Source organism: Oryx dammah, unplaced genomic scaffold (genome assembly GCF_014754425.2).
Source record: "Oryx dammah isolate SB20612 unplaced genomic scaffold, SCBI_Odam_1.1 HiC_scaffold_14, whole genome shotgun sequence".
NCBI classification, from domain to species: Eukaryota; Metazoa; Chordata; class Mammalia; order Artiodactyla; family Bovidae; genus Oryx; species Oryx dammah.
Genome location: NW_024070198.1, coordinates 4,910,284 through 4,923,678, shown reverse-complemented (window position 1 = coordinate 4,923,678; position 13,395 = coordinate 4,910,284). Strand labels below are relative to the sequence as shown.

General features: G+C 35.2%; 1 protein-coding gene across 8 annotated transcripts in view; it reads right to left on the bottom strand.

Moving 5' to 3' along the window:
* PCDH15 (protocadherin related 15) overlaps nucleotides 1–13,395 on the bottom strand; it is an 874,191-nt gene that overhangs the window by 244,643 nt on the left and 616,153 nt on the right. For all 8 annotated transcript variants that reach the window (XM_040254669.1, XM_040254668.1, XM_040254664.1 and 5 more), the window contains 2 exons: nucleotides 5,540–5,841; nucleotides 1,745–1,969 (listed from right to left, as the gene is read on the bottom strand). In XM_040254669.1, the coding sequence (XP_040110603.1) occupies nucleotides 1,745–1,969; nucleotides 5,540–5,841 (527 nt within the window). The remainder of the gene's footprint in view (nucleotides 1–1,744; nucleotides 1,970–5,539; nucleotides 5,842–13,395) is intronic.

The following is a 13,395-nucleotide window of genomic DNA, read 5'->3' as shown; positions in this document are numbered from 1 at the left end:
TTTATAATAGCCAAGACATGGAAGCAACCTAGATGTCCATTAGCAGATGAATGGATAAGAAAGCTGTGGTACATATACACAATGGAGTATTACTCAGTGATTAAAAAGAAGACATTTCAATCAGTTCTAATGAGGTGGGTGAAACTGGAGCCTATTATACAGAGTGAAGTAAGCCAAAAAAGAAAAACACCAATACAGTATACTAACGCATATATATGGGATTTAGAAAGATGGTAATGATAACCCTGTATGTGAGACAGCAAAAGAGACACAGGTGTATAGAACAGTATTTTGAACTCTGTGGGAGAGGACGAGGGTGGAATGATTTGGTAGAATGGCATTGAAACATGTATAATATCATATATGAAATGAATCACCAGTCCAGGTTCGATGCATGATACTGGATGCTTGGGGCTGGTGCACTGAGACAACCCAGAGGAATGGTACGAGGAGGGAGGAGAGAGGGAGGTTCAGGATGGGGAACATGTGTATACCTGTGGTGGATTCATGTTGATGTATGGCAAAACCAATACAATATTTTAAAGTGATTAACCTCCAATTAAAATAAATAAATTTATATTTTAAAAAATAAAAAAGAAATAAACAATGAAAAATAAATAAATAAACTGAAATTACATCAACCAAGCTGGAGTTTATGATGGATCATAACTCTCCATTATCAACTACATCTAACTTGAGAGAGAAGGTACCAGAGAAAATAAGTGAAGATCATAGTTTCAAATTTGTACATTTTCCCCTGACCAAAAAAAATACATAATATGTTTATAAAAGCACTTTTTTATGTCATCAAAGATATAAAGGTCATTTGAAGTCATTTTTAAATACTAGCACCTTTAGTAAAGCAATTTGAGGATCATTTGTGTGTATATTTGTAACTGAAGTACATTTTTCAACATCTGATACTCACACAACCTGTGTAAGAATCATCTATGTATGTTTAGATGTTCTTCTGGGAAAGGTGTTTTCTGGGAAGGAGCAGAGGGACATGAAAGTTTACTATTTAGTTCATGTGACTGCTATATACACTAATATTTGAGAAATAATAAATCTTTCCTCATGTCTTATTTTAAACCCATATTTTAAAAATCACAAGAAACCCTAAAGGTTGAGGATGATGTACACTTCCAGGCAATCAGTTGGTACAGGGTATTTGATTAAATTAGATGGTAAACCTAGAGAGTCTAAGAGAGTTCCCAAGGTCATAGAACTTGAAAAGGGTTGAGCCATAAGTTACCCCCAGTTCCATCTGATTCCAAAGCTAATTTCACTGAAGAATATTGGGTTCCAAACTAAGCTAAACAAACTATCTCTGAGAGCCTTAGAACTCTTACTCTTTTTATTTATTATTTTAAATTGAAGGGTTTGGATGAAGTTATTATCTCTGGTGCTATGGAATGTGGACTATTGTGTAATCTAGAGAAATTATGACATGATTGAAGTCACAGAGCTAATGGTGGACCTAGGGAGCAACAGTATTTGAACTCTTATTTAGTGGTTCTTTCAAATTTATCTTTTATAAGTAGTTAAATAATTCAGTTATTTCTCAAGTCTTTGTTAACACTTTAATTTTAAAATTTATATTCTGGCTTTGGTACCATTTATAATTATGGATTGCTGCACCAAAATATTATACTACAGTATAGATTTAAAAAATACAAAACAAAACAGAAACTACAGGTAGAGAAAACAAAATAGGCAGCCAGAAGTCATCTACATTCCTTACCTTTACTAGTACTGTGACAGTAGCAATACCAGGTGGCATTGTTCCATAAATATCAAAGGCCTCCACTAGAAAAGTGATACTTGCTTCTTGGTCTGGAAATGACTCATAGTCCAAACTCCTTAAAAGGGAGAGTTCTCCTGTAAATGGATGTAGGGCAAAAAAGTGCTTCACTTCTGGACTTCTTATCCGGTAAGACACATTTGCTCCGAGGTCAACATCTTTGGCCTGTAACACGTTAAGAAGAAGAATGGTTATATCACTGCTATTTTCAAAATAAAGAAATGCAGGACTGATGGAGGTCATGTGTCAGTACCTAGAACAACATGAAATGAATGATGATCAAAATTTATGTTTCAGAGATAAGTATTTTTTAAAGTAATTTTATCAGATAGAGGGAGAGGGAGAGAAAGAAAGAGATCGAGTCAAATACCGAGACTCAAGAGATTTTGTCATTGTTGATCTTGTTACTATATCTATTTTATCTGAAATATCACTGATGAATGGAATCATACTACAGTAAAGAAATATTGTCATCCCTTATATGTGAAATCTAAAAATAAATGATACAAATGAACTTATAAAACAGAAAGAGACTCACAAACTTAGAAAGTGAACTTATGGTTGCCATGGGGAAGGGGTAGTTAGGGACTTTGGGAAGGTCAAGTACACACTGTTGTATTTAATAACCAACTAAGACCTATTGTATAGCACATGGAACTCTGCTCAAAGTTATGTGCCCAGCCTTGATGGGAGGGGGTTTAGGGGAGGGTGGATACATGTATATTTATGGCTGAGTCCTTTTGCTGTTCACCTGAAACTACCACAACATTGTTAATCAGCTATATCCCAATACAAAATAAAAAGTTTAAAGTTAAAAAAATTAAAATAAAAAAGAGCAAAAAGTAAATATTGTTGTAAATGATAGTTTATTATTTTCTGTTGATTGTATAACAATGAAAAATAATATCCTAAATATTCACAAGATGAATAAAGACAAAATACCTACCCTCCAGATAGGAGGTTCTCAAAGAAAATGCCAAAATAAAAGAGAAATGTGTATGGTCCTAGAGATTGCCATGCTGAGTGAAGTGAGTTAGGGCAAGACAAATATCATATACTTCTTACATGTGGAATTTTTTAAAGAATGGTACAAATGAACTTATTTACAAAACAGAAATAGAATCATGGATATAGTAAACAAACTTATAGTTGTTACCAGTTGGCAAAGGATGGGAAGGGGTAAATGGAGAGATTGGCATTGATGTATATACACCATTATATATAAAATAAATAACTAATAAAGACCTATTGTATAGCACTGAGAATTATTCTTAATATCTATAATCACCTACATGGGAAAAGAATCAAGAAGGAGTTGGATATATGTATGTGTATAACTGATTCACTTTACTGTATAGCAGAAACTAATACAACATTGTAAATCAACTATATTCCAATATTTTTTTAATTCTCATTTCCAAAAAATTATCTCCCAGTCATTAAAACAAAACACACACACACAGAGAGAGAACAAACAAACAAAAACAACTGAAAAAGCAGGTTTCAATGGAAACTTTATAGATGATTATTTCACTCAGTAGTAGAGATTAGAAATTCCTACTCTGGTAGGAAATGGAATGAAGCAAAGATAGATAGAGTGGGGAAGGTCGGGTTTTGCTAGAATGTATATGCATTACAGCAAACACCTAAGTGAACTTCAGTCTTGGCCCCCTCCAAACAATTATCACCATCACAATGGGAAAGATATTGTTAAAGCACAGATTTTATGATGTCACCTTCCTACCTAAAAACTCTTCTTTGCCATTTCATTTTGGATTAGCTCCAATCTTCTTAACATGGTGCGGACACATATATTTTCTAGCCCTTACTCTTTCCTCTCCTCCAGGATTTTGAGCAGGTTTTTCCACTGCCTTGAATATTCTTTTTCCCCCTTGAATAACTCTTATTTGTTCCTCAGTTCACAGCTTAGAAATAAGCTTTCCCAATAAAACATTCTCGGAGAAGGCAATGGCAACCCACTCCAGTACTCTTGCCTGGAAAATCCCACGGATGGAGGAGCCTGGTAGGCTGCAGTCCAAGGGGTCGCTAAAAATCAGGCACAACTGAGCGACTTCACTTTCACTTTTCACTTTCATGCACTGGAGAAGGAAATAGCAACCCACTCCAGTACTCTTGCCTGGAGAATCCCAGGGACAAGGGAGCCTGGCGGGTTGCCGTCTACGGGGTCGCACAAAGTCGGACACGACTGAAGCAACTTAGCAGCAGCAGCAGTATGCTTGCTGCACGAGACTGAAAATTCGATGAAGGCAAGAAATCTTGTAGATGTTTGAATCCTTGGCCTCTAGCAGAGGACTTGGCATTCAGTAAGCTTGTTGAATGAATGAATAGAGGAATAAATGGAGAAATAACAGCCTTCTCCCTGGTAGCATCTCCCTTTTGTAGATTTAGTAATGTTTCTTCTCAGATGACACTAGTAGAGAACCCATCTGCCAATGTGGGAGACATAAGAAACATGGGTTCAGTCCCTGGGTCAGCAAGATTTTCTCTGCAGGAGGCAATGGCAACCCACTCCAGTGTTCTTGCCTGGAGAATCCCATGGACTGCAGAGCCTGGCAGGCTACAGACCATGGTGCTGCAAAGAGTCAGACACGACTGAGACTGAACTGAACTGAACTAAGTAAACATATATCAGGTTGAATCATGGAAAAACACAAGCTCTTGAAATTCATGCTAACACAATTCAAATTGTAGATTGCAGGTTGAGAAAGAGTTATATATATTTTTTTCTTCCAAAATATACTTCATAGAACACCTATGTCAGAATTAAAGGGTTGGTGCTTAACTGGAGATTTCTAGGCCAATCTAACTTACTGAATCTGAATATCCAGAGTTTCTGGTAATAATTTGAGAACTAAAAGACAGAAGCTTAGATCTAAGGACACTAATAAAAAGGAGAAACAGATTTCTGGAAGTATGCCAGTTATATATAGAAAGTGAACAAATATTACAAAATAGTAAGTATATCAATCTATTTCTGTAAGATACAGGGTGATTCTATACATTTCTATATGTGTATGCACGTATATGGGCTTCCCAGGTGGCTCAGTGGTAAAGAATATATCTGTCAATAAAGAGACAGGGTTTAATCCCTAGGTTGGGAGGAATTCCTGGAGAAGGAAAAAGCAACCTACTCCAATATTCTTGTGTGAGAAATCTCATGAATAGAAGAGCCTGGCAGGCTATAGTCCATGGGGTCACAAAAAGTCAGACATGACTTAGTGACTAAACAGCAACAATGCATGTGTATATATGTACATACCTGGATACATGTATATTTAGACTGTGTAAATAGTTATTTGATATTTGTGTGAGCAGAAACATAAATGTAACATAATACACATAAAAATTTAATACTGAGTAACTTTAGAGGTACAAGGTGAGGGATTATTAAGTTTTTTTAAATAGTCTAGTGTACTGTCAATTGTTATAATAAATATTTGACATTCATTACTTTTGTGAATTGATAATAAGTTTATTCAGAAGTGTTATTCAATTTCTTACAATGGCAAGTTTTCTCCCTTCTCTCTCTAAAACAGGCTAGTTAGGTAAAACAGAGTATGTAATATTTGAGAAATACATATATTAAAATTTAGTTATCATTCATTTGAAATTGAACTGTGTGTGTGTGTGTGTGCATTTTACTAAAGTCTGGCAGACCTATACAAATACCAAATTTTATACAGAATTCATGATACAACTACTCCATCCACACACCTCTATTTGAAGGAAAGTGGTCCCAGCTGGCAGGTTCTCTTCAACAACGACAGTATATGTTGAATTGGTGAACACAGGACTGTTATCATCAATATCCAAAACCTTGATGGCCAGAGTAAGAGTTGAATGACGAGGATGTACTGCTCCATCAGTTGCCACAACAACAAGTTCATAGTAGTCCCTGACTTCTCTGTTAAGCTTCACAGCTGTGTAAATACTTCCATTGGATGTGATGCGAAAAAGATTGTTGAAGTTACCCAAGCTGTAGTGCACCTGGCCATTTATTCCAGCATCAGGATCTGCTGCCTAAACAAAATTAAAAACAGAGGAATTCACATAGTACTCTCTGTTATAATTTTTTAGAAGAGACAGTTAAAGAACTATGGCATATTTCGAACCAAATATTGGTTTTTCTTTAGAGAGAAAAGTAAAAAGATAATGATAAAGTAGTACAAAAGTCTAGAACATGAAAAGAAATTTATAATAGTTTAATGATACTCTTAATTCTAAATGAGCATAAAATTACTTTGTATCAGTAGAAATAACAATATTACATTACAACAGAAAATTCACATTACATAAATACTGAATTTTCTTGTATTATCATTTATTTAATAGATTTTGAACTCTAAAATTTAAAAAAAGTTTTCATTAAACATAATTGAGTGATAGCTTATATTGTATATTTTTAAATTCAAGCTATATATTATATATCTATAATACATATAGAAGCACCATGTATAGATAGATATAGATTACTGCATTTAATTCTAATGTTCTTATAAATAAATATCATTGGTTCCATCCTACAAATGAGATAACCTTGGCTTATGGATTATAATTTGCTTAGAGTTATGAAAGAAATAAAAATCTGTGTCTCAATTCTTAGTATAATACCTACATAAAATTACTTAATAAATATTTGAGGGATTAATTCATGTTAGAATAGATGAATGCAAGCAACTGAGGTTTAAAGCTAAGCATACTCCAAACCCCAAACAGAAGTGAAAGTTTAGTAACTGTAAAGCAACTGCAAAGGGCTCTTCAATATTAGAATACAATCTCTAAATGATAATAGAATTGTTGATGCAATAATAAGCCTTTTGCAATTGTAAATTTTAAGTCATATTAAATAACTTTGCATGAAATAAAATAAGTAAATTTTGAGTGGCTATTCTTCAAAGGAGTGTTATGAGAATTAATATAATCTAAAACAATTAATTGAAATAGAAATTATGACATCTCATTATCAAATACTGTGCATTTTGTACTGCATAGCTCTATCTCATTGTTCTTCACACAAATTGGAATAAATCTTAGAAACCATAAAATGTTACATAACTATGCACTAAATGGCTGGTAAGGAAAGGAAGGAAAACAAGAGACTTGGCTGCATTATGAGCGAGAGACACAAAAGTCAATTAATATTCACATAGCCTGAGATGGAATATGATGTATTTTGAACAGCATATAAGCAGATGTACATTCACCTTTACAAACACTAGAGAAGCAAGTGGGGTGGGTTTGCTGAACACTTTTGCCTTGTTTGAAATGATAAAGCCCAGGATGTGAAAGTCAAATTTATAACTGTGCACCCTACGAATGCCAGACTTTCCAGCAGAATTTGTCCCTCTGATTCATCAAAACACAAATGTCCCTGGGAGGGTATTACTTCTGAAGTTTGAAGCCTGAGAAAAGATGAGGAACTGCAGGAATGCCTGAAGAGGACAAAAATACTGTAAAATAGTCAAAGAGCTTACAGACACATATTTTCTTCTACTTTTATATCTTTCCTAGAATTTGTCTTACAAATTACTGACAAATTAGTCAAGCTGATCATCTCAGTGAAAACAAATAAACAACAATATTGTCAACTCCCTCACAAAAATATAACCCAACAAAAAATACTCTTTTTTGTCTTAAATCACTGCTTAATTAAATAGAAAAATAAAATCTTGTAATATCAGTAGGTCTTAGTTCATTAAATCAACAGTATTAAACATTTCAGTGACTTTTCTTCTGTGGGGGTTTTTATGTAATTTAAATGATTCTCACTCAAGGTGTGTTTTTATCTATCCCAATATTTGGAAGATTTATTAGGATAGAATGATTCAATTTTCTTAATGTGGCTGTGTATGTATATGTGTGGAGGGACAGGGGATGTTAAGTTTGTACTGTTCCATATATGTCCAGCCACTGAACTGATATCTCTGCTAGGACTTACACAAGTTTATTATTTTATAGCTCTATAAAACAGAAGTTCAACAAGTGTCTCATCTGGCTAAAATCAAGGTATGCACAGGGCTGTGTTCCTTTCTGGAGGTTGTAGGCAAAGATCCATTTCTTTGCTCATTCAAGTTATTGACATAATACAGTTCCTTGAGGTTGTAGGATTGAGATCCCCATTTCCTTTTTACTTGTCATGCAAGGACTATTCCCAGTTTCTAAGACCACCCACAAACCTTGGTTCTTGGCTCATGGTACACTTTTTCCATCTTCAAAGCTAGCAACAGTGGGTTAAGTTCCCCTCACACTTTCTGAATTTCTCCTTCTATTTTATATCTCTGATCCACTCTGCTACCATCTTTGTTCACTATTCAACAGTTTTGATGACTACAGTGGGCCCACCTGGACATCTAGGATAATCCTCCCATCTCAAGTTCCTAAACCTCATTACATCTGCAAAATTTCTTTAGCTGTGTAAGGTAACATATTCACACATGGGATGTGTTGGGAATCATAATTCTGTCTGCTCTAGAATCAAAAATTTAACATGTCCTTAACTAAACCCTTGATTATATTTGCCCAAAACTTTTTCATCTCTAATTCCCTTATTTCAGTAAATGATTCTTCCATTGACCCAATAGATTACATAAAAACAAAGAAGATATTCCTGAGATCCCCTTCTATCTTCTGTGATTCATTTATTCAATAATTTCAGAAAAGCATATTTAATATGATGTAGGAGCCTCAGCTTCAAGTTACAATGGTGTATTAGGTAACAAGTCCAAGATATCATGGAATTTACAGAGAAAATTACTATTCTACTTGTAATATGCTGTTTACACCTTTATACAGTATCTCAGTCCTCACTTCTTTGGCCCAAATTATCAACTGTGGCTTAGATTACTAGAGAGTGAGAGTGAGAGTGAATTCGCTCAGTCGTGTCTGACTCTTTGCAACCCCATGGACTGTAGTAGCCTACCAGGCTCCTCCATCCATGGGATTTTCCAGGCAAGAACACTGGAGTGGGTTGCCATTTCCTTCTCCAGAAGATCTTCCCACCCCAGGGATTGAAGCCAGGTCTCCCGCATTGTAGGCAGACGCTTTACTGTCTGAGCCACCAGGGAAGATACTTGTTAATCATTTTCTTTTTCCATTATTTCATTTCAGAGAGGTCTTCTATAAAAGATAAATGGCATTATTTCTCTTAATATCCTTTAATGATTTCAACTGTGTTCAGCAACATTCAAACAGTTAACATCATCAAAATATCGTCTACTGAATGCTACTTTCACTATGTTCTGGAATAATGCAAATCTCTCCAACCTCCAAATTTCTCTAAAGCCTCTGCATAGTGGGAGCTTCTGCTATTATTTGCCAGGCTAATGCCCGCTCATCTTTCAAAAGTCAATTTAAACATCACTTTCTCAAAGCAATCTTCTCTGAATCATGAAATATAAATGAGACCCTTCTGTTACACATGCCAATAGCTCCATATAACTGTACCTTATATCATATCTTGGCTTCCCTGGTGGTTCAGAGGTTAAAGCGTCTGCCTCCAATGTGGGAGACCTGGGTTTGATTCCTGGGTCGGGAAGATCCCCTGGAGAAGGAAATGGCAACCCACTCCAGTATTCTTGCCTGGAGAATCCCATGGACGGAGGAGCCTGGTAGGCTATAGTCCACAGGGTTGCAAAGAGTTGGATACGAGTGAGCGACTTCACCTATATCATATTTAATACTTTTAAATTATATATTTATTTCTAGGATACACAAATGAATTGCATTTGTTAAAATATATAAATAAAGATATTACTGTTGTTGTTCATTGTTCAGTCTGTCAGTCATGTCCGATTCTTAGCAACCCCAAGGATTGCAGCACAGCAGGCTTCCCTGTCCTTCACTATCTCCCAGAGTTTGCTCAAAGTCATGTCCATTGAGTCAATGATACCATCCAGCCATCTCTGTTGCTCCCTTCCCATCCTGTCTTCAATCTTTCCTAGTATCAGTCTTTTCCAATGAGTTGGCTCTTCACATCAAGTGGCCAAAGTATTGGAACTTCAGCTTCAGCATCAGTCCTTCCAATGAATATTCATGATTGATTTCCTTTAGGATTGACTGGTTTTATCTCCTTGCTATCTGAGCAATTCTCAAGAATTTTCTCCAACACCACAGTTCAAAAGCATCTATTCTTTGACCCTTAGTCTTCTTTATGGTCCAACTCTCACATCCACACATGACTACTGGAAAAACCATAGCTTTGACTAAATAGCCTTTTGTCAGAGAAGTGATTTCTCTAATTTTTAATACACTGTCTAGGTTTGTGATAGCTTTTCTTCGAAGGAGCAAGTGTTTTTTTTAATTTTGTAGCTGCAGTCACCAACTGCAGTGATTTTGGCGCTCAAGAAAAAGAAGTCTGTCACTGTTTCCATTTTTTCCCCATCTATTTGCCATGAAGTGACAGGACTAGATGCCATGATCTTCAGTTTTTGAATGTTGAGTTTTAAGTCAGCTTAATGAAGATGCTACTCCTGCTACTTATTAATACATAGCTATATAATTCTTAAAATATGTATTTAATCATTACGCATCTGTTGTTTGGTTCTATTTTGATTTATATCTCTTCCATTATCAGCCTCTGTTCTTTTAATTAAGAGTCCCAAAACAAACACTGTAGAATTATCAGAATTTCATCTGGGACTCTGATTACCTTGGTAAAACTACTGAATCCAGGTCTAAACTGGAAAATATCATTTTTAAAAATTAAAAAGTAGTATTTTGTTATGACTTAAATGAGTATGATAATAAGTAAATGGCTTTGTAGTTTTAATATTTTGTAGAATAACAAAGAGGGCCTATGTAGTTTAAGACGGAGAATGACCTTGATATATAAAACGATTGCTACATGGTAGAAGTGTTGATGAGTTTCAATGTTTCCACTATATGTATTTTTGATATCATTAACTTTGGTGTGTTCCCTCTAAGTATGAGATAATACCTATAAAACTATAAAATAAAAGATGTGAAATCGAATAGCAATTTTGAATCTCTTTTCGTACCATTATACATATCAGAGATGAAATTCACAAATGTGGCACAGATCAATTATAATATGAATAAAATAGATGATAGTTATTGCATAATTCTCTGTAACTAGTTGCAAAGCCATTGGTCTGTTCCACTGAATAAAAGATATAAAAATGTAAGTGAATTGTCATTGCCATAGATAATATAAGCCAATAATAACTAGTATTAGAATAATGCAAATGTGTACCTACATTGGTAACAAATGACTTGGAAAAGACCTCACATTTGATTATTCAACTCATGTTTGAAAACCACTGGGCTAGGGGATTGTTAAAGGAAACTTGCTCTAACAAGAGACTGAGATTTAAAAAAAAAAAAAAAAGAAGAAGCTAATTTCAGAATGAACCACTTACAGTGCTTGCATCATGTTGGTATTTCCCAAGCCAGTACATTAATAATATTTTCCCTTGTGAATTTTCCAATGTTCAGAGAACTGTTGCATTGAAAGATCATTTTTTATTAAGGATCAGGGAATGGTAACTTACTTTCTCCAGGCTTCAACTTGCCAAGAGGAAAGACATTTTAGCAAGAAAATCGTCTTTTCTCTGTTTCCTTATTCACTCATGAGTGGTGAATTTGATAGAAAGAATTGGGTAAACACACTGACTTCTTTTAACATAACATCTGATGTTTACAAGGATGTCATATGAGTTGCTTGTTTTGCTATATGAGCTCTTTCCCTAAGAATACCTACAATTTTAGTTCTGTCTGAGGCTGTGTAGTTAAATTTAATTGTGGGGGTAGCATTTACTAACCCATTTGGCTCTCATTACTAAAACTGCAGCCATGAAATTAAAAGACGCTTACTCCTTGGAAGAAAAGTTATGACCAACCTAGATAGCATATTCAAAAGCAGAGACATTACTTTGCCAACTAAGGTCCGTCTAGTCAAGGCGATGGTTTTTCCTGTGGTCATGTATGGATGTGAGAGTTGGACTGTGAAGAAAGCTGAGTTCTGAAGAATTGATGCTTTTGAACTGTGGTGTTGGAGAAGACTCTGGAGAGTCCCTTGGACTGCAAGGACATCCAACCTGTCCATTCTAAAGGAGATCAGCCCTGGCTGTTCTTTGGAAGTAATGATGCTAAAGCTGAAACTCCAGTACTTTGGCCACCTCATGCGAAGAGTTGACTCATTGGAAAAGACTCTGATGCTGGGAGGGATTGGGGGCAGGAGGAGAAGGGGACGACAGAGGATGAGATGGCTGGATGGCATCACTGACTTGATGGACGTGAGTCTGAGTGAACTCCGGGAGTTGATGTTGGACAGGGAGGCCTGGCGTGCTGCGATTCATGGGGTCGCAAAGAGTCGGACATGACTGAGTGACTGAACTGAACTGAACTAAACCTCTTCCCCCTCAATATCAGAATTCTATTTTCCAGAATTTCATGTCTCTCTCTGAATTTTTTTGAACCTGGGGAAGGTATAGGATGTTATCTATTGATACTTCTAAATCCCAGGAAATATCAACACCACGACTTCCAAACAATTTTAATCATAGATTTTTTTTTCATTGTTATTTGTTTAGAAAAATATTTACTAATATCTTGAGGGACATATAGTTTATTAAATACTGTTGTAATTCACTGAGTAACACTGGGATTAAGACCTCTTTTTAATAATCTGTCCACGATAGTTTCACATAATATTTCCACTTTATACTGTTAGTTCCCCATGATCGATCACTTGAAAATAACCACCTTAAATTTATAGAATTAGTGGTTCCCACTTTCTACCATGTTGGGGTCCTTAACAGAGTCCACAGTAAAATAATAAATGGCAAATAAAAGATAATAAAAAAATATGCTTTCAAGAGGTTCAGTGAGAGATTTTTTAATGGCTTAAATTGATAGAAAAGGCCATGGAGGGAGAAGCAAATATTGACTTTTTGTTATGGCTTTGGTAAACTAACTCTAGGTGCTACATTTCATGGAATGTTAGCTTGGTGCCAGGATTTTTCTAAAGGAAAAAGTGAGGAGAGATGTAGAGAGCAAGGGAGGTCTTTGTTGAAATAAATAATTTTGGGAAATTGGGATTAAAGAAAAATTTTAAAGTTTTCATTACTTCAGAACTTTTCATGTGCCATTAATGTTTGAATGAGGAAGGCAAAGTTCTCAAGGGAGTAATGTATGCACCAGATTTAAAAATCCCAAGTAACAGAAATCTTTTCAATATGTTGACTGATGTACAGAAAGAAGTCCAGACTCCTATGCATGAGTTAATTTCAACCTACATTTTCAGTCTTCTCTTATTATTTACTGTCCTGTAAAACCTTCTGCTCGTCTAATCTATTTTCTACATTTCCTTAAGACTCAGAATACACTTTTTGACATTTCCTTCAAGACTTGCCATGATGATTCTTTATTCACTTCTGAAATTCCAATCCTTAATCCAGTCTTCAAATTCCAGCCCCAGTTCAATCTCTCCTACAAAAATATCTAGTATTTAGAGAAAGACCATGTTATACATCAGAATTCTAGGCTTGACAAATACTTCTTCACATTACTTATTATTTACACCTTTTCCACACAACTGTAAGTCTTTTTTG